Consider the following 24,887-nt stretch of genomic DNA (forward strand, 5'->3'; position numbering starts at 1 on the left):
TATTGTGGTTACAAAAAATAAACAACTAAAATGTCAGAAAAAATAGACTTTTACAACAAAATAGTATCTAGCTATGATGAATAATTCAACAGTATAATAAATTATTTAAATTAAGCGTATGAACTGTGACAGTGTGACAGCTTTCCTGACTGAGATGAAGAGAAGTACACAGTGTCATTTATCCTTAGATCCTAATTAATCCTATGTCCTTGTTGGGGATAGTTTATTTATGTAAATCATAAATTAAATTATTAACTAATGTTGTCTTACTTGTGTACAACTGTCTCATTTTAGATCCTAATGCTGGCGCTTTTTAATAGGCTACTCCATACAATTGTTAGCAACAAACTAAACTTCAGCTCCTGCGTGTAAGTTAATATAAAACTTAATTGTAATCATTGGAATTTAGTGATTCTGGAGACGTCTGTGCACACCTCAACTAAAGACACAAACTTTATGCTGCTCTTTCCAGTGTTTATGCACAGACCAACTGGGTGAAGCTACAGTTGCTTTTGGAGTCATCTAATGCTGCTTTTACTTGAACTGGGACGTAGAAGTTGCATTCCCAGAAACTTGAACATTGGAGTTGCAGTGAATGAACCTGGGTCAGTATGTGATTGCAGGACTTTTTGTATCATAGTTGACATTTTGGCTGTTTCAGGACTAAAATCAACATGGCCTCCTATAACCAAACACCACATGGCATTTTTACAGAAAGATTCTTCTGAATATTATATATACAATTGAGTAAAATTTAAATGGAAAGTTTTGTGATTTGGAATTAACACACCTCCTTGAGAGGTGTTTTTGCAATGGGTAACTTAGTTGAAAGTGATTTCTCAGACACAGATACAGTTTATTTTCCATCTAAAATTTGATATATTGCCAAAAAAGAAATATCTGTCATGATTATTTTTCAACTTAGTAAAAGATATTTTTGAATAAGCTCATTCTGTTACTGTGTTTCTAATTAGAAGGTGGTTGTTATTAAATTCAGATGGTTATTTAGTTGACATTTTAGTGATAACCAGTCACTTTTAATTAATAAATGATTGTTTCCTTAATAAATAATGATGGAATTTGTAAAGACATGATCATAATGAACATAAAAACTTTTTTTTCTTTTTACTTTTAATGAAAATGTATGCAAGATGTATCCCATGGACTTCAGAAGTCCCTTAATTATATATTGACCACTCTTAGAGGCGCCATTGTAAAACTGTCGATAAAGACCCAAGTTCACCAAATGAATGTTTTTCTGCTTAAGAGTCACAAGAAAATAGTCTCAAAACATTAAAGTGAAGTTAAGTTTTGACTCATTAATTAGTCTGACTTGCAATTTGCCTATTTCTCTTGTTTGGGATGAAACAGCCTCATTTTAGTTCATTTTGTTGACTTTATTTTTTCAATCCAGTCATAATGAGATTTGAATTTTGGTAAATCCTGCATCTGAAGTAGATGGTCTGTGAATGTAAAGAGCAGCCAAAGCATTTTCCATTTTCCTCTTTGTTGTATTTTTGCGTAAAATTGCAACCAAAAAAAAAGCAGCCAAAGCCAGCTGCTTGCATTTGAGACCGTGATCATGAAAACACTGCCATCTCGTGGATTGGTTGTCTCAGTGCACCTGGTTCTGATGGGGAGGAAATGAAGCGTCACACAAAAGGCCTTCCGTTTCATTGCAATCACATTTATTGGATTTTTTTCTATGCACAGTTACTAAGCAGCCTGGTGAGCTGTTAAAATGAATTAGATATAGAATAATGGAATTTTCACAATGTTGTAACCCCTCCCACCCGCCCAAAAAAATAAATACAAGACTGAAGGTGTTGCACAGCTCCAAAATATACAAAGGCTTGGAAATAATCATGTAAACTTTGAAAAAAAAAAAACTTTTTGTTTTTTTTAACCTTTTATTGATTTATTTTACAAAAGAAAGAATTTGCAACATTTTTTTCTTTAAAAACTTATTTACAGGTTTATACAAAAATACAAAAGTGATTCAAATCTGTTAAATCCTAGCTAGTTTTAAACATGGAGCTTCTTTTAAATAGTTACAGTTTTGTCTTCAATGTATTTTTTCTGTTTTCTGTCACATATTTTAAAGTCTTGTTTAGTGTTATTCCATACTGTACACCTCTGAATAAAAATATCAAGTGGTTGTTGTAATACTTCCCTTTAGGGAAAAATTACGTGCAGACGTTATAAACAGGTTGGGAAAAAAAATCTATAAAAGTTATAGATTCTTTCTTTGCTGTGTTCCCAAGCTGCTGAGGACTTTGACAGGGGGAAATGAGAGCTAAACTGGAGTCTACATGGCAACCTCAAAGTTTGTCCTTCCAGTTCAACCGTGTCAATCCATCCTCTGTCCACTGCTTTCACAAATGAAGGAAACAGTCTTGAAATACGTCTGTGGCGTCAATGCCACGTACAGTACGGAAAAGTCACACTAAACAAACGGTCAGATACTTTTGAGCATTTTAAAATGGCAATTCACAGAGTCACGCTGCATTTTCATGTAATACTGTAATATCCTTACACGTTAGTTTATTTCAAATATTCAGTGATGATGTTTTGTGGGAACCAAACTATTCAGCTATGATTTCAAAGTAAAAAGTGACATTCTGATCAGATCAAGCTAGTTATTGGGTTTATGAATTGATATATTTTCAGTTTTCATATATATATATATATATATATTTTTTTTTTTTTTTTCTTTTCAATTTGTACATTTTATCCAACGTTGTCCAGGTATGCACTTTAAACGTAATCAGCAGTTTCTCCTGGAAAATATTTCTCTCACTTCCACAGCTCCAGCATGGCTAGGACCCAGCACCAAAAGTGTTCAGATTCTTCCTCCTGACAGATTCTATATCATTTTCTTTACAGTCTCTTATACGTATGATTGTCCAGTGAGTAGATATACAGTACAAGATAAACCCCTGTTTGTGATCACAACTATACAGAACAGAATTAGCCAGACAGTTTGTACATCTATAGAACACACTATTGAACTTGACATTTGAACAGAAAATACAAAATCTTTTCTCATGGAGACATCCCTCTGATAAAAATAATGATTTTGTGGTGTCCTTTTCTTTTCTTCTCCTTTTTTCCCCCCCTTTACTTATTGCATGCGATAGAAAACACAACAAATAAAACAATGAACAGGAACAAGTGCGCTTCAGCAATATGGGTATGATGAATGTAAAATTCTAGTAATCAGTTCACAGCTTTTTACTCTCTCCATCTTACACAGTGTCAGTTCTGCAATTGAGATTCGCTGAGTTTCAAACAGTTGTGGTTTGTTATCTATCTATCTATCTATCTATCTATCTATCTATCTATCTATCTATCTATCTATCTATCTATCTATCTATCTATCTATCTATCATTTACAATAAAACAGTAATATGCTTGCTGAGGTATTCACAGAATACAGTGAATGGTTTCTATTGAAGTACGGTCTCTGAATGTAAGAAGTATATGTGTTGTGTTTGCTGTGGTAGGCAGGTGAGAGTTCAAGCTTTTCACTGATGAGAGTTTGCTTCTGAAACACACTGGATGCTTTACATGTGTAACATTTATTGGAAGGATGACAAAGATTTTATGGCGTACTCAAACCCTGGAGTGTTGGATAGAAAAGGCTGCAGCAACACAACGGGGCGTTGCTGACTGTTAAATATTTGTGTTATGTTGCCCTTTCCTCCTCTTGTCTCCTCTCTTTCAGATTTTGTGATATGAGGTTTGGAGGGTAAGACAGAACGGTGTACACCAGCCACTGGCTTGAGCTTTCACCTGTCTAATGCTACTGGGTCAGTGCAAATGAAGGAGAGGCAACAAGGAGAGGAGAACAGTGTACATTGCTAAGATTCATGTGTAATGTTGTCAGTGAGACCTGTTCTTCTTTGCTACACTCAGATTGACTCCCTATAAAATTTCTGCTTGTCATTTTATATAGATATGAGTTTTTATATTCAGTACAAATATACATATGCATTTCATTATAAGATATATTTTATTTTCAAGGAATATTCTTGAAGAATCATGAAGTGCAAAAGTGAGGTTGGTTCTTGGAAAACCTCTCCAAAATAACCTCTAGTCAAACCGATTGAGGACCTTCTAAAGCATTTTCACCGTCTGCACTCAATGGTATATTTAAATCTGCTTTGAAATGCACCTTTTCCACTTCAAGTCAGCACAGCAAGACTGGCCAGCAGCTGGAAAAGCTTTAATCAGTCTAAGCATACTCGATTTCAAGGTTGGTTTTAAATAAGTATGTGATTGAATTCTGGTGGAACATGGCACAGCTCCATGTATATGTGCAGGGACTTATAAATGCCCTGCTTACAACCACCTCTAGTAGAGAAAGGCCACTGTGCGATTGTCCAAAATTAGCCTCTATCTTAGACAAATAGGCGCAAGCCCTTGCTCCTTCTTGTTCGACACTCAAATCCAAGATAAATCAATTGAGATCACTGGCAATGTGGCACAAATGTCACTAAAATCTTTCGCCGTAAAAGATTTGTTATTCTTATAATACAAAAGAACCACACAATTGTCAACAGAAACTAGGATCCAGGGGATGTTTCCATATAGGGTCATGCAACCTGGTGAAACTTTATCATGTTCTGAGGCGCAATTTTACAAAAATACATGCATCATGTTATCTTTTGGATATAATTTATGTGAAGAAATAAATGATTGGCTCTGTGTGATATACTCTCTATGCCAGGTCTGCAGATGGAAATATAATAGATAAGTTGTTGCTGTGTTGAGACGTTGTTAGTAACTCCCACGATGAAATAACCCTTGCTTATTGGCGGGAATATTGAGCATGGACTCTGGGAAGTCTGGCCGATGCTTTGGGCACCATAAGTTAAAAGAATATTCAATGTCATAAGAATTTTAAATTTTTATAAGAAAGCAGTTCTTCAGCGACACACACGCACCCACAGCATTCAAAACATAGGAAGTAGAAATATTGGTGGATGTTGCATGTGTTTGTTCATGCACACTCACTTTGTCTTTACTCCACAAAATTTCTTTTCTTATCATAATTTTCCAAAATATTTGGGACTTTTTTAAATTTTTTAAAAAAGACAGTTCAATCAAAATAGGACTTGCACTTTTTTACTATGAGGGAGCTGTTCTTTAGATAATACAGTATTTAGGTATATCCTCAAGGTTTTTTATAATCATCCCTTTTTGATTCAGTATCTCACAAAAGTCTGACACCCTCAAATAGAATAGTTTATCCATAACTGGGTGCATATCAGCCAGAGTCAGATTCTGTGTGTCACAAGAATTACACCATTGGCCTTGATGACACAGCTATCCAAGATTAGAAAAGTAGAAGGGGCCATTTCAAATGTAGGACACAGCTAAGAATAGAGGACATCTCTCATCAGGTGGTTTTAAGATGATCTATCGTCATGGGGGCTCCCGTCTGAGTTCTCCGTCTCCCCTTCAGAAATGGCTTGCATGGGGGCTGTGTAGAGGCGACTGCGTGTACTATAGCGACTGCTGTTGGCTACAGGGGGATCCGAGAACGTCCTTGTCGAGATGCAGCTGACATAGGCAGGGTTTTGGGGGTGAAGCTCTCAGAGTTGGCGCGTGGAAAGAGGCCAGGTATCTGGATTGGTTCCAGACCAGGAATGGGGGGCTCTTGAAGTGTAGAGGGTGTCTCCTCAGCCTGTCTAATGGTCCCTTCTGGAAGGGACTCCCCTGGTGTTTTAGGGGTGATAGGACTCTTCAAAATCTCTGTAGCTGACATGCGGTAGCTGGAATCAGATCTGCTACCTTTCTTTAGCAGCAGGAGTTTAAACTCCTCGTTTGACGTACTGGATTTCTTGGCGCTGCGATAGATTGGCACAGGGGCTCGTTGTGACCCAGCAGCCGTGGCTAAGCTAGCTGGGATGTTGAGAGGAGGGGCGGGAGGGATAATTACGGTGGAGACATTGCTTGGGGTCACTGGTGCTGTCGGACAGAGACGAGACTTCACGTTTAGGTCTCCTGAATCTTTACGGCCCAGGACCTTTCTCTTGGATCTGGATGAGGAAATAAAAGAATTATCCTAATTAAAATATATACATAAAGAAAACACACAAAGAAAAAAAGCACCTGAAATTAGCTGAATCTCTAGTAAAATTTTACAAATATAATATTGAGCAGTACATAGACACTGTAGTGAGAGATTCAAATAGACTGACCACCAATTTACAAATGTTACAGTACCTGTGTATCATGGCAAACAAGTCCTCAGTTGTACGGGTCTTGTTGGGTGATGTGATAATAATGTCATCATCCACTTTGGTGTCATCCGTCAGAGGGGAGAGTGAATTATCACTGGGTGTGGAATCTGTAGTACACAACATTCCTATAACATGTCATCTGGTTGTCTGATCATTCAGTATACAGTCGGTGAAATAATCTTCATTCTCTGACTAAAAGTTGCTCTATGATTAAACTATAGCAGTTGCTGCTCATTTTAATGAACTGAGTAAACAGTGCGGTGTTACTATGATCTTTACAAAAAAATAATTTCTGCCTCTTAAATGTAGTTTAAATCTTACCTTTACTGAAGTAATCCTCAGTGTCAGGAGTGGTGGAATCATCTTTGCTCTCCTGTGGCAGCTGCTGATGGGCACTTCTGGTAGCACCTGATGTCACTTCCTCCTCCTCTTCCTGCTCCTCTTGTCCTCCTCTCCTTGCATCGCTGATTAGGTAAGGATGCGATGTCTCCACTGTGTTACCAGGCACTTTGACTGGACTAGCCCAGGGCCCTGAGTCTGAGTGGGATCCCCCGGCAAACTCATACGCTGGGGGAGGAGGGTGATCTGATCGCATCCCTCCTCTGGAACATGCAGCCTTCGGCGCCTCTTTCACCTGCTCTTCCTCTTCGTCCTCGTCGTCTTCATCGTCATCATCATCCTGGGAGAACGAGCGCTCCCCCAAAACCCTAAACTCAGGGTGTGCATGGGCTGAGTGGGTAAGACCTCTGAACTCTGTGTGCGAGTGGATATGGGTGTGTAGATCCACAGGCGAAGGGTGAGGAGCACGTGGCACAGGTCGATGCAAGGGTGAGCTGTCCTCACTGAGGTCAGATGATGGGTCCATACGGGTTCGGAAGGCCGTCATAGCCCAGAAGGTTCCAGGTCCATAGCGGTCCTGTCTGAGTAGCAGGCTTTCATAGGATGGAGGCCCATCTGGGTGGCGGCCAGGGGGAGGTGGTTGTGAGTGTTCAGGAGAGGAAATATGGTCATGGCATGGTGGTCTGGGAGGTGGTCTGCGAGGAGGCAGAGGCCTAGTGGTAATAGGTGGGGGAGCCAGAGTAGAACCACTAGAAGGGCATTTGGGTCTTGTTGCGGTCTCTGCTGCATTTGCTGTTTCTTGGTCTGTAGTGGAAGTACTCTGTAGATCAGTAGGCTGACTAATAGAGTGTAGCTGCACTGAACGAAGAGCAGATGGTGTTATCGCCAAAAGATTTGAGCCGGGAATTGTTAAAGCAGAGTTTGAACTTGGCGGTGGATTTGTGTTTGGTGCCTCAGGGGCCAATAACTTTGTTCCAGTGGCAATAACATTTGCAACTCTGTGTTTGCTGTGGTGTAGCGTGTGCATGTGATGTGTACGGTGGGATAGTGTGTGTCTGACATAGCCACCATGAAGAACATTGAGATCAAGTTGAGACGGTGGAGGTGGAAAGTCTGGGTCTCTCTTATAGCAAGAGGAAATGGAAGCTCCATCTCTAGGGAAGTGCTGCAGAGAAGAGAGAGAAGACTTCCTCTCGGGCACTTTGGGCTTTCTCTTGCCGGTTGAGGGAGATAGTGGTCCTGGGAAGAATGCTGCCGAAGATGAGGGCAAGGTGGACGTTGGGGTCTCTGATTGGCTGGAATAGCCACTTGATGGTGAGGCCAGGCCAGCCAGCTTCTCAGGTGACCCAAGTTTGAAGTCTCCTGGTGGTAGAGGGGGAGTAGTTGCCCTGGTCTCTGAAGCCTGTGCAAGGGCCTGGGTTTGGGTTTCTGTGGAGGAGGAAGAGCTGTCGGGTGACTTGATACACTCCATGACAGTAGTACCTGTGGCTGTGCTTGAGTTGGACATAGATGTGTACTCACCATTGTTGGACTTCAGCTCAGTGTTGTGAAGCCACAGGTCTGCATAGTCAGATTGCACAGCACCTTCATCCTTAAATGAGTGTGTATCTGCAGAGCTAAAGGACATGGGCTCTACTATGTCCACGGTTTCACCCAGTCCCATTCCCCAAGTTCCCAAAGGCTCTGCCCCTAGACAAGATGTCTGTAATGGTTCTGGAGCACCTCCAAGCTCTAGGTCCAGGTCCAGCTTCATATCTGTGGAAGACAAGGTAAGCTCTTGTTCACTAACCATCTTTGGTTGATCCTGATCTGCCTGCGTGTCCGTTCCAACGTCAACACAACTACTGGTATCTTTCAGTGAAGAGGTACGTTTGGGTGGTGGAGGTTTGACTTTCGGTTTCCTTAGTGGACGACAGATCCTCCCCAGGGTCATAGTGCCTGCTCTGAAGTCAGCTGAGGGCTGCGGGTAAACTCCATGGGATAGCGTTGCTGCCACAGTGTTGGACTGAGCACAGTCAGGCCCTGGGTCTGCATAGTTATACATATATCCTCTGTAACTCTGATTACACTCCCCAAAATGCACAGAAGAAGAGTAGAAACCCTCTGTATCGGGTGGGTAATGAGAGCCAGCCTCCTTTTCAGTGTTGCTTATTTTGTCACTGAAACAGGTTGAGTCATCTAGACCCTGTTTGGAGCCGTACTCTTGGGCTAACCCATGGCTTTGCCTCAGGTTTTGGGTCTGGTCAGGGTCTTGGTCTGGATCAGTCTGGTCTTGGTCTGGAGGGTATGTCCATTCCCCCTCACTTGCTGTACTCACCCCTGCATCGTCTAATTGATCCGTGGCTGAGGAAGTGAATGAGCTTGATCTGTGACCCTGGCCCTGGGGTCTGAGGTCAGAGTGGTATGAGGGATCCAGAGAAAATCCTTCATCAATGGCATTGGGCACGGTATTGAGTGACAGCTCTGAATCACAGTGGGATGAGCCCGTCAGGGGTGGAGACGAGGGCGGAGGGATAGTTTCAGATGTTTGTGAGGGGCAGGTGGAGCTGGAACCACTCCAGTTCCCGCTTGACGACTGGTGGTCCTCCTTGTGGTCCACATGGCTGCCTAGTACTCCTGTTGTAGATACTGAATGAATAGGGCTGCTGAAAGTATCTGAACTTGATGAGATCTCACAGCTGCCCATGTCAGCCTTGCGGGGTAAACGAGAACGACCCCTCTCCATCCAGCTATGCTCTGGACTCCCACCTCCTCCACTCCCTCTGTCTCTTTCCCCAGATCGCTGCAACCTTTTTAGGCTTCCAAGTTGCAGTGGCTCTGGAGCTGCCTGGTCATCTGTGCTCTCTTCCTCATCCTTCATCATCATCATCTTCATTCTGGGACTGGGGCCCGGTGGAATAAAATCCTCTGCTTCGTATGGTGACAACTCTTCGTCCTCGTCATCATCATCATAATTGTCATCATCATCCTCGTCGCTGTCCATCAGACGTCCACCCTCTCGTGGAAGGCTACGTGAACGCAAACGTCCACCATGGGTTGCAGCTGTGGTATATGTGGAATCTGACTGGTCACCCAGAGAAGAAATGTTGCCTGTTGAATGGGACAGAGAGGCAGGGATTCCCTGATGGCCACGCTGAGCTCTAATGCGCCTTCTGGACGGAGCAGCTGTACCTAAAGAGGAAAACATAAGCGAGAGGAGGGGAGGGGGGAACAGTGGGAGACTCTTCTTAATTCACATGGATGTGAACTGCACAAGTTATCATGAATAGAGAATGTGAATTTCAGATTGATGGATCTAGTTTGAGGATGAAATTCGAAACATTTGAAACAATAACTGCAAAGTCAAGCATTTTGTCACTTAATTTACTCCTTGTCCTAATTCATAGCTCAAATATGGGAGCCTAACAGACTAAAAGGGACTGCAATTTAAGAACCAAATATACTTCTCCATTCTCAGAAACCTACATGCTATAAGGAAATCATCTGTCTGGCAGCCAGAGTCACGAGTGTGATGGAGGCGACCACTGATTGAGAGGTCTTCCTGACAGAGAGAGAGTTGATGTGGGTTGGCATGGATGATCACTGTGCGCTCTCTTGCTACGGGTGATTCATCTGAGTCTGAAAGCAAAGAGCCAAAGCATGTTCAGTCACTGAAATATCATGTTCAAACAAGATAACCAAACATGGTCCTCATGTTTTACATTTTTCCACATTTTCCACATAGTTAGCTTTATTGATGGGAATTGGGATCTCTCTGACACATGGTCAAATTGTAAATAAATTCACAGCTATACCATTTTTATGGCTTAGTTGGATGCAAAAACTAAGGTGAAAGCATCATGACAATTTTCCACTGAACTGTAAAACTGAGTGCATGTGTAACTGCAATAAAATAGGTCCAAGTTGAAACAGGAGTTAGGTCACGAGTAGCTAGCACAATTTGGGTACAGTTTTAAGGGACTGCCTAGTTTTTTTTTTGTTTTGTTTACATATGATTGTTGATGCTCATTTAGTTTGCCCTCATGAACTCGTGGCTGTATTAATACGGTAAGTCACCCCATTCCTGGGTCTCAGCAAGCACACTACAAATTAAAGACCAATACAGTGAAATAGTGTGGTATGCTCTATAACATACCCATGTCTTGCTGTACTCTTTTGGGTATCCCTGTGATGGTCTTCCTCCTCCTCAGCTTCCTTCTTCTCTGAAGAACCGACTGGGAATGGACCAGAGAGCAACGAGCACTTGCTTCCCTGTCAAATCCGACTCCTGCAATAACAACAGAGACAAAAATGAGACATATTAAAGGCTAATAATGAGTAATAAATATACAGTGTGTATATGTACAATGTCTGATATGCTGTTGAGTTCCAGTAATCTTTTGATTTTTCTTCTAATTCCCATATTGTCTAGACGTTAGCATTTGGCAACAGTGGCTGCCTGGTCTCTATTTACCACTGTTACTTCACAATAACAATCTTCCTAGTTTGATTCTCATTAGGGCCAATCATGCTCATTTCATTTCTTGTTTTTCCTCTTTAGCTTACCTGTGACATTGATGGGGATGATGCAGGAGGAGATGGCATGAGAATCGCCAGACGTCTTCTGATCTGATGGTGGGACGTTTTCCTTTGACCAGTTTGTCTGTTTATCTTGGGTCGAGGGGGCACCGGGGGCTGAGGCCTTGGCTCTATGGCCTCCCAAGACCTCACCACCTTCACTTTCCCCTGTCGAGGTAGCCTGCAAGAAACCAGCAGGCATCAGCAACATTGTGTACAAGGTAGGTCCTGATACAGTTGCACACAAAGGAATGTTTTAGATTGCTGATGTGTACCATGATATAGCCAAAGTCTTACAATTCCTCTACCAGGGTACCCGCGGATCCTTAAAAAATCTTAAAAAGTCTTAAATTCGTGTATCTAAAATTAAGGCATTAAAATGTCTTAAATTCATTAGAAATTCCTTAAATACAGTAGTCAGTGGTCTTAAATTGTCGGGTCTGTTTTTTTTTACTCAGGGGGACTTTGAGTAACGTAAAAGTTGCGCCGAAAGTTTAATTTCAGTCGCGCGCAGACTCCTTCTTTCCTTTCTTCCTCGCGTCACCGGTCAGTCAGGATGGGGAAGTGCAAGTTTAAGCAGTGTTGGTTGGAGGACAGTCGGTTTCAAAGCTGGTTGAAACCTGTTGCCAATCTCGAGGAGGCCAGGTGCATTCTTTGCAAGAAGGATTTCAAACTCGGCACCATGGGAATTAAAGCGGTCGAATCGCACATGCAGGGCGCTAAGCATAAAATGGTGACAGAGAGCCAAAAACAAACGCCGGGCATCTCTCATTTTTGTGTGGGTCCAGCGCCCCAGCTAGCAACAACTGCCGCTGCTACCGGTGCTGCTACTGGTGCTGCTACCGCCGGTGCTAGCAGCACTGACCTGACGGTTATCTTTGGTGGGACAGCAACACTCAAATCCGAGGTGTTATGGATCTTGAACACTGAGTGTGTGTTCAGTGTTTTGTCGTTGACATATAGTACTGTTATTGCACTTGTAATTTTATGTGTTTGACCAAATGCAATGTGCTTTTACTCACGCCAAGTCTCGTTGGCAAAGCAGTGTTTTGTATTGATCAGTATTGTATCAGTTTGTTTAATAAACTGACAATAAGTAAACTTGAATGATTGTCATTGAGGTTCTAGTACAGCGGGATCCCTAACCATCGCTTGTATTTATAGGATTTTTAAAAAAAAATTCAGTCTTAAATGTCATTCAAGACGGCATTAAAAAGGTCTTAAAAAGTCTTAAATTTGACTTGCTGAAACCTGCAGATACCCTGTCTACCATCAGTGGATTTGTAATGGCAAAACCAAAAACCAAAGGTAGTGTAGAGGGAAGATATCAAGAAATAAATACAAAATTAACCAACAAAATAAAAGATAAACTTAAAGTTGAAACAACACGAAATCTTGATACCTTTCTACTCCATGGAATGAAGATGCAACCTTCAATAGGGTGAAGTGAGTAAAAGCACTCAAACTATAAACATAAAATACAACAATACAAAATCAAAAGGTGACACGACACAAGTAATCCAAACAAATTAAACAATTTCAAAAATAATAGCAATTTAATCTTTTAATTAAAAGATTAAAGAAAGGTCAAAAGGTGACAAATGAATCAGACAATGCCTTGTTTTAATTTTCCACTTGCTTTGGTAAACTCACACGTTGCTGTTGTAGTCCTCATAGCCCAACATGTTTTTATTAGAATATACTACTAAATTCTTGCGCTTACTTACTATTTCTGTTAAGGACTACATTTAGGATAACCTTGATACATCCTTATTATTACCTTTCTTTGGATCGTCTGAATATCTGCTTCTCTCCCTGGTCTCTCCTGTGGTAGCAGGAAAACACATGAACAAGCATTGCTGAGTATGCAAACAGGGAAAATGAGAGAAGCCTTTCATCAATGAAATTGAAGGAAATTATCATTTTTTTCTGACGACATGTCAGAGATTTTTCTTACTTTTCTTTGTATGGTCTGGATCTCCGTTTCTCTCACAGTCCTCTCCTTCAGGAGTTGCAGAAACAAAGAAATTAGGGAAACGTTTTTGTGATAAAGAAAAGAGAAATTTAAACAGAACATATCTATAATGGACACCAATATACAGTAAACAGGCTACAATTAAAGCCACATAAACAAACATTTATGCTGGAATCCAATGTAGACTGATATTACATGAAATTCCAGCCTCATAGCCGTAACTGTACACGCAGATGCAAATATCCCAAGTCTTACAGTAGACATTGACGTGTAAAACATTAACAGACACACAGACAGATTTCTGTTTTACCTTCCTGTGTTGATAGTCTAACTCTCGCTCCCTTTCTGCTCTCTCTTGCTGCATGGCAATATCAGAATGAGATATTGTATCAGTGTATTGGAACACATTAATAGGAATCAAAGGGTGTGAATAGAAAAACATTGAACATTGCTCTGATGTTCTACTAAATGTGACTGGTACGTCATTGAGCGTGTATGAGGCAACCGGTCCAGCTGTTCAATGGTGACTCTTTCAGGTCAACTTTGTTTAAATGTTTAAGTTTTGAGACTTGCAAACATCATGCAAGCGCAGAATTTAATAGCCTCTAAATGGGGATATCATGATGTACGAACTGGATGCTGCTCATAATGTTAGTATGCTACTGTCTTTACCATTCACACAAAATCTACCTTTGTGTGTGTTTTAGTATAATGTGTGTGTAGCATTTTTTCAGTTTGATTCATTTTTTGGGGTTATTTGGAATTGAGGACAGTGTTAAATTTCAGTAATATTGGTACCTGTTACCTACAAGAATTAACTGTTTGATAAGAGATAAAATCCTATTTGAGTAAACCATTTCTAGATAATTACCATTCGACTGGTTGATTGTAAGCTATAGGATCTTTTCATTTCATACTATATATCCTTACAGTGTGTCATCCTTACCGCTCTTGCCAGGCGACTCCTCTGTTGCCGGCGGATGGTGTGTGGTGAGGGGAAGGTGGGCATGGGGGGTGCCACTGAGATAGAGATAGTCACCCTGTTTCTCTCCCGACTCGTGGACCGCTGACACTGCTGTTCGTCTGTGAAACCCCAAACACACACATGAAAACTCATACGATTCATACAAGACATGTTTCAGCCCGGTTCTGCCTCCTTACCTCGATGCAGAGCTCTGAGACTGAGCTGAGCGTTCCTGTGCAGCTCCTCCAGACATGGTGGTCGGGTACAAGGGTGAAACACGTTGTGTTGCTGGTGCCATGGAGCCTGATAGTGAGCTGACAGCTTGCTCTCGATATCCAGGTTTGACACCGCTGAGATGAGAGAGGAGGGAGACAGAACATGTTAAATGAAATTACTGTAATATCTGCGTTTGTGGTTCGAGTCTAACTGGGAGCAAATGACTGCAACGTATGGAAACACAATGGATCTGCATGCAGTATAAAGGTTGTTTGTGTTATTTTTTTATATCTTTGATGTAGTGTTTTCACAGTGACATACACTACTGTGCAAATGTGTGGCACTTTGAATGTTTCGATTTGTCACTCTGCAACATGACAAAAAACGAAAACATACAGCCATGAAGAACTATCAGCAGCGGCAAGAACAACAAGGAGCCCTGCAACAGATGTTACGGCTCCCCCAGATCCCTGCTCTCAACATCATAGAGTCAATCTGGGATTACAAGAAGACACAAAAGTGACTTTTTGGGTATCGTGTTGGCAAAAAGACTTATGAGACATTGGAAGGATACTTTTGGACCGAGTACAAATGAATGGTTCAACGAATTAATAACAACTTTACCTTTAGAAAAAATTACATACACTCTTAGAAATAAACAAAAAATGTTCTATGACATATGGGGACCATTTATACACTATTTGGGAAGGACAGACTCAACCTACTGTGATAATGTAAATATAGGTAGCTGATGTGTTTGTATTAGTAATTATTGACAAACTTCCATAAGTGACTATAAGATGTAATTGTAACCTCTACAAATATAGAATAGTCCTACTTTATCTGTGAACATAAACAAGAGCAATAGGATAGTGATTTTTTTCTACTTTATTGGGGTTTTTTTGGATGGGGGTGGGGGGATTAATTATGTAAGCTCATTATTTATGTTTGTAATTTTTTATGCATCTATGTTTTTCTTCTTTAAAAATAAAAACACATTGAAATCAAAAGCGACATTTAGACACCCTAAATCCACAGGTGAACTAGAACAAGTTCCCCAGGGTGCTTAGAATAACATACCTGACAAGTGCTGATGCTAGAACTGGTGCTGTTTTAACGGCAAGCATTAAAAATAATTATTATTTCTTTTCAGAATTTATTTTTTTTCAAGCATCTTTACTCTTAGTGCTTTTGCACAATACTGCATATGTGCATATACATATATCTTGAGCTAAAGCCTATTTTAAGATGTTTGACTGTATATACAGGAGTTGACAGCTTTGGCAAGGGGGGATTTTTGTTTATGTTTATGTAATAGCCTTTTCTTGTGTGTATAAAGCCTATAGTATGATCTTCTTTTACATGACTGTGTAATTGAGCATACATAGTGTCAGTGGATAGCTGGGAGCTTGTTTGTGGAGATCACCTAAAGCCGATTTTCTCCTGTTACAAACTTACACAGCATGGGATGATATATCTTGCTACCTCATGCGGTCATGGGGCAAAAATGAGAAGCTGAACTATCATCTTTTAGCTTTCTTTGCATTCAATTTGTAGAACTGTTACACAGGGTAAATGGTGTTCTTCATATAGTGTACTAAATGTCAGTTATAGTGAGGCATTCTAAATAACATTAGAGACACACACCATAACAAGGCCTCCAATTGGGACGGTGATGCAGTTTCCATCTTGAAGTCTTTTCTTTTTTGTGCTGTGCTGTAGTGGTACATATTTCTAAACAAAGCTGCCAATGAATCCATTTACTACAAACCACTGATGTACTTAGAACCTGTGGCTTCTGCTGCTGACTGTCTGGTGTCCTGTTGGAACTCCAGCCTAGTTTAAGCCATTTTGTTGTGTTTTTTTTTCTTTTTAAAAGACGATCAGTCCCAAAGCAGTTTGAGAAAAAGATGTCGACATGGTTCTTGAAATAGGACACTTGTGTGCTCGTATAAGAATCTCTGAGTGCTTCTGATGCGGCAGTGAAAGGGAAACTGCAGCGAGCTTCGATCCAGGCCGGATTTTACAGCTCACCACCAGTTGTCACATTGTTATCACATTAAAGCGAGTTACTGCATAGAAATACGCAAAATGAAGGAAAATAATATCATAAATCCATGTATGGAAATCTGTTTATAAATGTGGATGTGAGAAATATGACAATCCCCAGTCTTTCTGTGTTGTGTGTTGGAACATGAGGCGAAGCCATGAGATGCCAGCAGGTGGCAGCTTAACCCATCCTTGAATCTCTGCACAAACCAGCCAGACACTCTAAATTATCTCATGTTTACTGCCACCCAAATTTATTATCATTCAAAAAAAAAAAAACTCAGAACCCTCTGCTATTGTGAATGATATATAGCTGAGAGTCTCAAACTTAAAACAGTTTATTTTCAGACGAGAAGAAAGAGAGTGAGAGAAGCGCAGCGATTATCCACCTCCTATCTGTTTTCAGGGCTCCTTTAGTTTTATTTATGAATCGCACTTCCCCTCTTTTATCTCTGAATTCAAAATGCAATTGTGTCCTTGAAAGCCACACTGTGCATCAGTAGCCAGGCAACCTTTCATTGCTCATCAAGGCTTGTATTTGCCTGCAATTAAATCGGTGAGCTCACATCAGCAGCATTCGGCCGATTTAAACTACAAGGTTAAAGAGAGCCAGCTCATTTACACTAAATAAACAATTACACAGCTTTCTGCCCCAAAGACACTCACAGACACAGAGCTGCTTTTTTGTTTTGCACGTCACACCTTGTGTCTTTAACATTCATGAAGATACTGACTATGAAATGCAACCAGAAGAGTGCACACAGATGAAATTGTAGACGTAGAAGTAGACGAAAAACACATTTGGAGGACTAATTTTACAATAATGACTTCTTCACTTTCAGATTTACTTTTGTTTTCTCTAAAGGCTAAAATGATGAGAATTTAGAGTAAAATTCTAGGATACTGCCATGGTATTTGCTTAAAATTAATTTGGTAAATAAACTGACAATTATAAAAAAAAAAAAAAAAAATTCTGCAAAATAGCCTGAATTCTTTTTGTTCCTTGTTATTGTTAAAAGAGGGACAGACGCGTAGAAACAAAGGTGTTTCTTGAAAACAGTCTGTAGGTTGCTGACCTAGTTGTTGTGACACAGTTAAATTAGTGGATTGTACTCTGGTATGTTCCCTGCTGTTTTGTTAAAATAATTCACACACGTGACATTAAAATGCCCTGCTTTGAATAATGATTTGGATTTGACCACAACATTTGTTTAACTGGGTAAAAATTCTAAAGTGTAACTGCTGTGTACAACTAGTACACTGTGTTTACAAGTTTCCCCATCACTCTGGTCTTTTTTTATTTGCCTTTTTGTGTAGTGACAGTGCAAAGAGACAGGAAAAATGAGGAAAGTGAGAAGAGGAATGACATGCAGTAAAGGTCTGGCCCTGCTGGGATTCAAAGCGGGACTCGAGGTAATCGCCCAAACCACTCTGCTATCAGGTCACTCCACAAGCTGCATCTTTGCCCATTTGGCTCCCAAACTATGTGTGGTTTGACACCAGTGAAATTATGCTCATACATGTTTAAAACTGAAATTTTAAGGAGAGCACAGAGTAGCTTTAGAGGGTCAGACTGCACTTAAATCATTCTGCACAGTGAAGCTCAGATATCTGAGTGAAGTAGCACCAAGGAAAGAAAAAATGGTTGCAGGAAGATTTTAACACAAACAAGTACTGTAGAATACATACATGGATGCAGCTTTTATGAGGGTCAATATATAATTGAGGGACTTTTGAAGTCCGTGGGATTTATTTTGCCTACATTTTTATTGAAAATAAAAAAAAATGTGTTCATTATGATCATGTCTTTACAAATTCCAGAATTATTTATTATGGAAACATTCCCTTATTAATAAAAATGACTGGATATCACTAAAATGTAAAAAATAAAATAAAATAACTGTCCCCAATTTATTAAAAACCACCTTCTAATGAGCTGAACAATAATAAAATGAGCTGATTCAAAAATAGTTTTGATCGTATTCTCTTTATTAAGTTGAGATAATCATGACAGATATTTCTTTTTGGCAATATATCAAATTTTAGGCGGAAAATAACAAATTGTATCTGTGTCCGAGAAATCCCTTTCAACTAAGTTCCCCATTACAAAAGCACCACTCCAGGAAGTGTGTTAATTCCAGATCACATGACCTGCTCCACATGATGTCATTTCCTCCTGAAGAAAAGACTGGAAGACTCCAAGGCTTTCTGAGTTATTTAATATAAAGTAGTCAACAGGTTTACTACAATATCTTTATAAATAACTTTCAATTTCAGTTTTACTCAATTGTGTATATAATATTTAGAAGAATCTTTCTGTAAAAATGCCATGTGGTGTTTGGTTATAGGCGACCATGTTGATTTTAAACAGCAAAAATGTCAACTATGATACAAAAAGTCCCTCAGTTATATATTGACACAAGGACACTGTCAAGCTGCTGGTAAAATAAATAAATAAATAAATAAATAAATCACAACAAAATCAAAATGTTTGCATTGAGGGTTTTATGTCTCGTCCCCATTGTTCAAAGTTTACACAGTAGCTGTATGCAAATGTTTCTGGTTAAGTTATACGTGAACTTTGATGCAGTTTGGCTTTTGGATGTGATGAAAGGGAAGCACCAACCAGCATGAATTTTTAGGTTCAAGTTAATAAAGTTACAAGTAATAAGTTAAAAGTTAACAAATTACAATCCACAATATGTCACACTGCTTCCTGTGAATTATCTAAATTTGAAGTCCAATAACTGCAATTTTTTAAAAAGTTTCTATAGTATTTGCAAACCTGCCCACCAGCACCTTTATGACATTAAAACTGTGGGGAGGTAGGACTGTGTGTGACACTTTTTGTAACTTTTAGAGGCGGACAATCCAACATTCTTTCCCTCTTCCTGCCAGCTGTTGGAAAACTTTAAGGAAGTGGTTGGTTTTCTGAGCCTTCTCTCAAACTTTGTTTTTCCTTTTTTTCTGCTGTTTATTTCATTTATGAGAACTATTATGAATGAGTGAAGAGTAAATCAGTTTCTGTTCAATCTTTTTTTTTTTCGAACTGTCCATTAGGGACTTGACTGGAAAAAGAAGCATTTTGAAAAATCTAATATTTGAGCAGATTTAAAGTGCAAAAATGACTTAAATAGTGAAACTCCTATAACTGATGCAGGACTTTTGTTGTAGCTCTTCCTGAAGCAAGAAGCTGTAAGCTCATCCATTCAAAGCTTTCATTGTCCGTGCATCCATTCTGCTCTCAGTCACCATACTGTCACCGCTTCAGCTTTGACCATCGCTCTTATAACTGTCATGTCGTTACTTTTGACCTCCTCTGTTATATTTTACTACACTGGATATGAGAATCGCAGCCACCAACTTTGAAAACAGCAGTAGATAAAAACACCCATTCATCTGCATTTTCTTTTGCTGATTTCTTAAAGTCTGAAAACACCCATCTTTATCCCCATGTTTAAGCCGTTATGCGTCTCGCCTCTATATGATGACTATTTTTACTGTGGCTTTGAGTGCGGCCACATGTTAAATCGTCACTGGATTCAACCTACATGGGAAAGCCTTTTGTTTCCCCCACAGTTAGCCCAACTCTCAGGACCTTTCTGATTGCTTTTTATTCATTTATTTTTGTACTCTGTGAGGACCCGGTGGTTTGAACACCTACCAAATATCTTTCTCCCTGTTGCATGTGTTCAATTCATGCAGGAAGACGAGCAGCAGAGTTGGTATACTGTACAAAAAAATCTTTAAAAGAACATTGAAAATCTAGCAGCAAAGGTGCCAGACGATAAGCATTAGAAACAGACTGTAAAAACGGGTGAAAATAACAGCATTTATACAGATCAGAATTTTACATAGTATAAAAGAAGAAATCAGTATTTGTAAAAGTCCCATTTTGGACTGTTGTTTTTGTTACAGACAATATATCGATTAATATTTTCACCTCTTAAGACCCCTGCATTTTAGATTGCTTCCAGTTATTTGGGATAAGGAGTAACCAATAAATATAATAATGGATAATATCTAATATCTGATTATTAAGTTCATCATATTGATTATATTTAGATTAAATTTATGTTGTTATTATTGTTGTTATATTTCTTAATGTTACTGTTGTTGTTGTTATTATTATTTTATTATTATTAACAAAATTCTCTATTTGAAAAAAAATTCCGTCCTCACGTGTGTATGCCAGGTCCTAGGAGGTTAAATAATTATTATATTATCTGTAAAAAAAAAAAGAAATGTTTAAAGTTTAAAATGAGTTACAATTTTTACGTCCTCACTATAGACACTTTAAAAAAATTATCAAAAATATTTTTCCTGATAGTTTTTTTTTTAATAGAATAATTGTATGGTCAAACAGTGTAAAAGACTAATTTATCATCTGTTATTTACAATGTTCACTGTTTTTTATGATTATCATGCATATTATTACATTTCTTCTGTGATTTTAAAAGTTATGATTTGCTTTTCTTTCTTTCTTTTTTTTTTTTAAAGGAAAATAATTGTAAAATAACAGTTTTAAAAACCATATAACTACAAAGCAGGAAAGCTTGAGGATGCCCCCAAAAGGGAATCTATGAAAACAGACATTTAGGCTGCTCTGCTCATTCTTGCCAGAAAAACAGAGTGATAGATTTACCAATAGATAAATCAATAGATGAATGAACTCACTAAAGGCCGGGAATTTACCACACTCGGCTGCTGAAATATGATTGAATGGTAGTGGTCGGGCATTTCATGTTGATTAGTCTGATCCAACTCACACATCCACAGATAAGTTCACTGCTGACAGAAAACATGCAGTTGAGCTGAATCTCATATAAACCCACACCGAGACAGAACACGTTAAAACCTGTTCTTCACTGAGCCCTGTTTTTGAGTCCTCTGCTCGAAAATTTAAAAAAAATAAATAAATAGGCTGTATCTCTGGAAGTACAAGCCCTATGTGAATAATCCTGGTATCAAAATAAAGGTAAGACTTGTGAGATTCCATCAGAGGTGTAACCATCACTGTAGGTGCCACTGTGTCATAGTAAATGCAGAAGAAACACAGGAAAAATGAAGGTTTTCTCGCCTAAAAAAATCCCTTTATAGTATCAGTTTCCTTGTTGCCGGCAAGATGCACCAAACTTTCTGTGGATGTTTTTTTGTGTCTATGCTGATGAAAATAGCGCCCCCTATATATGTTCAGGCTGGTTTTTATAAAATGATAGTTTAAATTGTGGTTTTTGGACATAAAAATGGCTGTAGCCGGCAGCGGCTACAGGGACGAACAGGTTAAATCTGAATGTAAACAGTCGGTTGCCACAAGTTACGAGCAGTTTTTTGCTACAGTACGGCAAAATCAAAATAAAATGTATGGAATTTATGTGGTGCTGCGTCAGGACAGCGATCTCTGCAAACAGCTGTCAGTGGTAATGTAAAGGCTTTAAATCTGTGATGTACAGCTGCTGAGTTATTGGATGAAATGTAAAAGTATTTTTATGCGTCACTTCAGCCTCATCTCGCTAATGGGTCTAATTTGTATTAGCTGAGTTTTTTTTTTTTCAACCTATCTGGAAGGCTGGCTGATGTAAGCTTTATGGTTTCTGAGATCAGAATACTTTCAGGGAAGAAGAAAATGAAGGAGACAGAGAACACGAGCAAGAACCGTAATAAATAGAAAAAAAGCCAGAATTAAAAGATTCCATCATTCAAACCCTGAATGAAGTCACGGTGTAAGGGTCAGCAACGGAACACAGCAAGCTAAAGGAAAGCTCCAAATCTCAGACAACAACTTACAAAGAAGGACCACAAGCAGACACAATCACCCATGACATTGATTTAACATTTCTTTCCACTTCGTGGCACAGCTCTGCATGTTTTTATTTCTCTGTCTCTCTCGTCCAGATGTGAGTGAATGTAAGTCATTAGCAGAGGATGTATTAGGGTGTATCTGGGTCAGGCAGCACACTCCCTATGGCTGTAGCTGCAGAATCTTGTCGTGGTAGACAGCTGTTATATAAGAAACACTAGCTGGTCAGTTCTGCAGAGGGAAACTGTGCACTATTAGCGAGCCTATGACAGCTCACACCATGCACCACCTCGTCTTATCATCTGTAGCAACGTTATTTATTTCTACTGATGTCAGCAGCATGTTTCAGCCACAAAATTGATCCAGCTTCTGCAGAAACAGCTTTTTAACTCTCAGAAGTAGTAGTTTTAGAGTAACAGAAGTCATAAAGCTACTCACAAAATGTACTGTAATTAACGCTTGTCCACATTTTTTCATTTCTTAGCTAGCTTTAAGTTAGTTCAACTTTTGGTGTAATATGAGTCTACAGCGTCTGACCCCGTCATATATATCCTATCACCTTCATTTAAACTCCTGCAGATTGACGGCAAAGAGCTGTTTTCACAATCATCTACTGATTCTTTTATTTAGTCTTAAAAATAGGAAGAAAAAAAACAAGAGAAAACATAAAAAGAACCACATGAGAGGGTGGATCCTGTAATTTTTTTGTGAAAAAATTCGCCCAGGTGATTTACAGATTTACAGTCGTAAAATAAATGATCGACTAATTGTGCCATCTCAACATGTTTGGACTTGGAAATAAAATATTGAATTTCTAGACTTTCTCTCAAGTTCAGAATTTCGTACAGAACTGCCGAGATGTTTAATACCTGTAGGAACTCTGGGACTGCATTTAAAATTTTCCACAAATAATCAAAGTTGCAGTGAAACAACCTCATGCCATAACATTGTAGTTTGGCTTTACAGTGAATAATTTGCTAATTTGCTGCATCTTTGTGACATGCAGATATACAACCCGTCTGTTATGATAAATGTCCCGTTTAATGTCATGCAGACAGAGTGGTGACTTTCATCACAGCAGCAATGCAGCCATTCCTGCATTCAACAGCAAAGACAAGGGGAACAGAAACTTCACAGGGTTCTAAAACAGACACTGATGTTGCAGACAGTACCTTTGGATCGCACAGGGACGCAGCCCAGACCAAGACAAGCCAAAGCCATGGCCAGCAGCTGTCTACTCTTTCTTTATCTGTTCCTCTTTTTTTGCCTTTCTCTGCCACTCCTCCTTTCCTCATGCAGGCTCCTTATCATCTGTTCCTCAGTAACGCCACCTTATTTGCTCCCGCGGACCTTTATCCCCAAAAACATTCCTTTGAAAGTCCAACATGCGGACTGACAACATCTGCAGACCCTCCCCCTCCACCTCCTCACCCACCCACCTGCTGTCCCTGCTCCCTCTCCTCCCTTCAGCTGACCCAACACGTCACCGAAAAACAAATACTTCTTCTCAGAACGTGTGAACGCTCCACTTTGGCCTCGCTGAAAGCCACATCGCACTCTTTAGGAATGGTGCACCTACGCTCGATCCCAAACTCAAACCGCTGTCTGTCGCATCCCTGTTGTCCCTTTACGATTCACCCCCGTCTGCTGGCGTCAGATGGTAGGATCCGGCCTGGGCATGGCCTGTCCCCGACCGTAATCTCTTTATGATGCCGTAATATGTGGAGGGAGGGGGGAAGGAATTCAGTCGCAAAGTATTAATGTATTAATCCGCCACATGCTGGGAATATGTATCACGTGCTCAATCCTTCTCTTGCTGCCAGCAAAGAGTAACCATCTAAGAGCGACTTTGTGCTGGTGTGAAATCTCTCATCTGTACAGTCAAACACTTGATAACCTTTCCAAAAATGAAAATCACGTCCATCATTTTAAAAGGAGAAACCAAATACGGCTTCATCAGTTTCTTCCTCGAAGGAAAGTTTGTTTGTACTGAGTGTGATTAGTCAACATCCCCATGTGGTTGCAAAATAAACAGCATGAAACACACACACACATCCACAGACAGAGAGAGTGTATGCATGAGCACCCTGCCCGGTAATCTGCTGTAATCTGGAGCTCTGGCAGTTCGCTGACTTTGGAGTGGAGCTGGTGGAGCTGGCTGTCTGCTCGAGGAGCTTTCAGCCTCCCACCAGGAACCACGCAGACACACCAGCAATAATAATATCTGAGCACACAGGGGAAGCTACCACGTGTCTGCGCTCAGTTCGCCGCAGTGGTCAGCACAAAGAGAGGGGAGAACGTGGCTGTGAATATTAAATGTACAGATGTTCCTCGTGGCAGCCTCAGTTTATTTACAGCAGATTTCCTAAACAGGACTGCTGGGAGGTCCTTAATAGCTTGTCATCCCTAGGGTTGTTTGTCAGTTGTGGTATTGAGTGATCTATGAAACATCAGTGCCTGATCACAGACCTTTCAACCACATATTAACTGCTTCGTAACCTGAGCTTCTTAGATAGGACCCTAATGGCTTGTCCTGCCTGAGCAGCTTAAGTCAAATCAATCAGTCTTTTAAGTCACTTAAAACACACTTTTACTGCCTTGTTTTTTGTGTAGGGAGCACACTTGGGTTTCTTTTAATATTTCAGTTTGATCCTTCTTTGTGCTGTTTGATCCTTCTTTGTGCTGACGACAAATACCCTGCGGTTTCCCTCCACATGTGTCTATATATCAATGTAT

The 24,887-nt window shown here is 39.8% G+C and overlaps 1 protein-coding gene across 1 annotated transcript in view; it reads right to left on the reverse strand.

Annotated features, from left to right (window-relative positions):
• Positions 1–1,666: 1,666 nt before the first annotated feature.
• Positions 1,667–24,887, reverse strand: part of nhsb (Nance-Horan syndrome b (congenital cataracts and dental anomalies)) — a 62,088-nt gene continuing 38,867 nt past the window's right edge. Inside the window, 14 exon segments of the mRNA XM_051941319.1 lie at positions 1,667–5,542; positions 5,545–6,047; positions 6,235–6,376; positions 6,573–8,018; positions 8,112–9,761; positions 10,056–10,208; positions 10,726–10,857; positions 11,136–11,328; positions 12,550–12,612; positions 12,928–12,972; positions 13,105–13,149; positions 13,433–13,480; positions 14,069–14,205; positions 14,284–14,436. Coding sequence (XP_051797279.1) covers positions 5,415–5,542; positions 5,545–6,047; positions 6,235–6,376; positions 6,573–8,018; positions 8,112–9,761; positions 10,056–10,208; positions 10,726–10,857; positions 11,136–11,328; positions 12,550–12,612; positions 12,928–12,972; positions 13,105–13,149; positions 13,433–13,480; positions 14,069–14,205; positions 14,284–14,436 — 4,838 coding nt within the window. The 3' untranslated portion in view covers positions 1,667–5,414.

This window comes from Acanthochromis polyacanthus, chromosome 2, assembly GCF_021347895.1.
Source record: "Acanthochromis polyacanthus isolate Apoly-LR-REF ecotype Palm Island chromosome 2, KAUST_Apoly_ChrSc, whole genome shotgun sequence".
Classification (NCBI taxonomy): domain Eukaryota; kingdom Metazoa; phylum Chordata; class Actinopteri; family Pomacentridae; genus Acanthochromis; species Acanthochromis polyacanthus.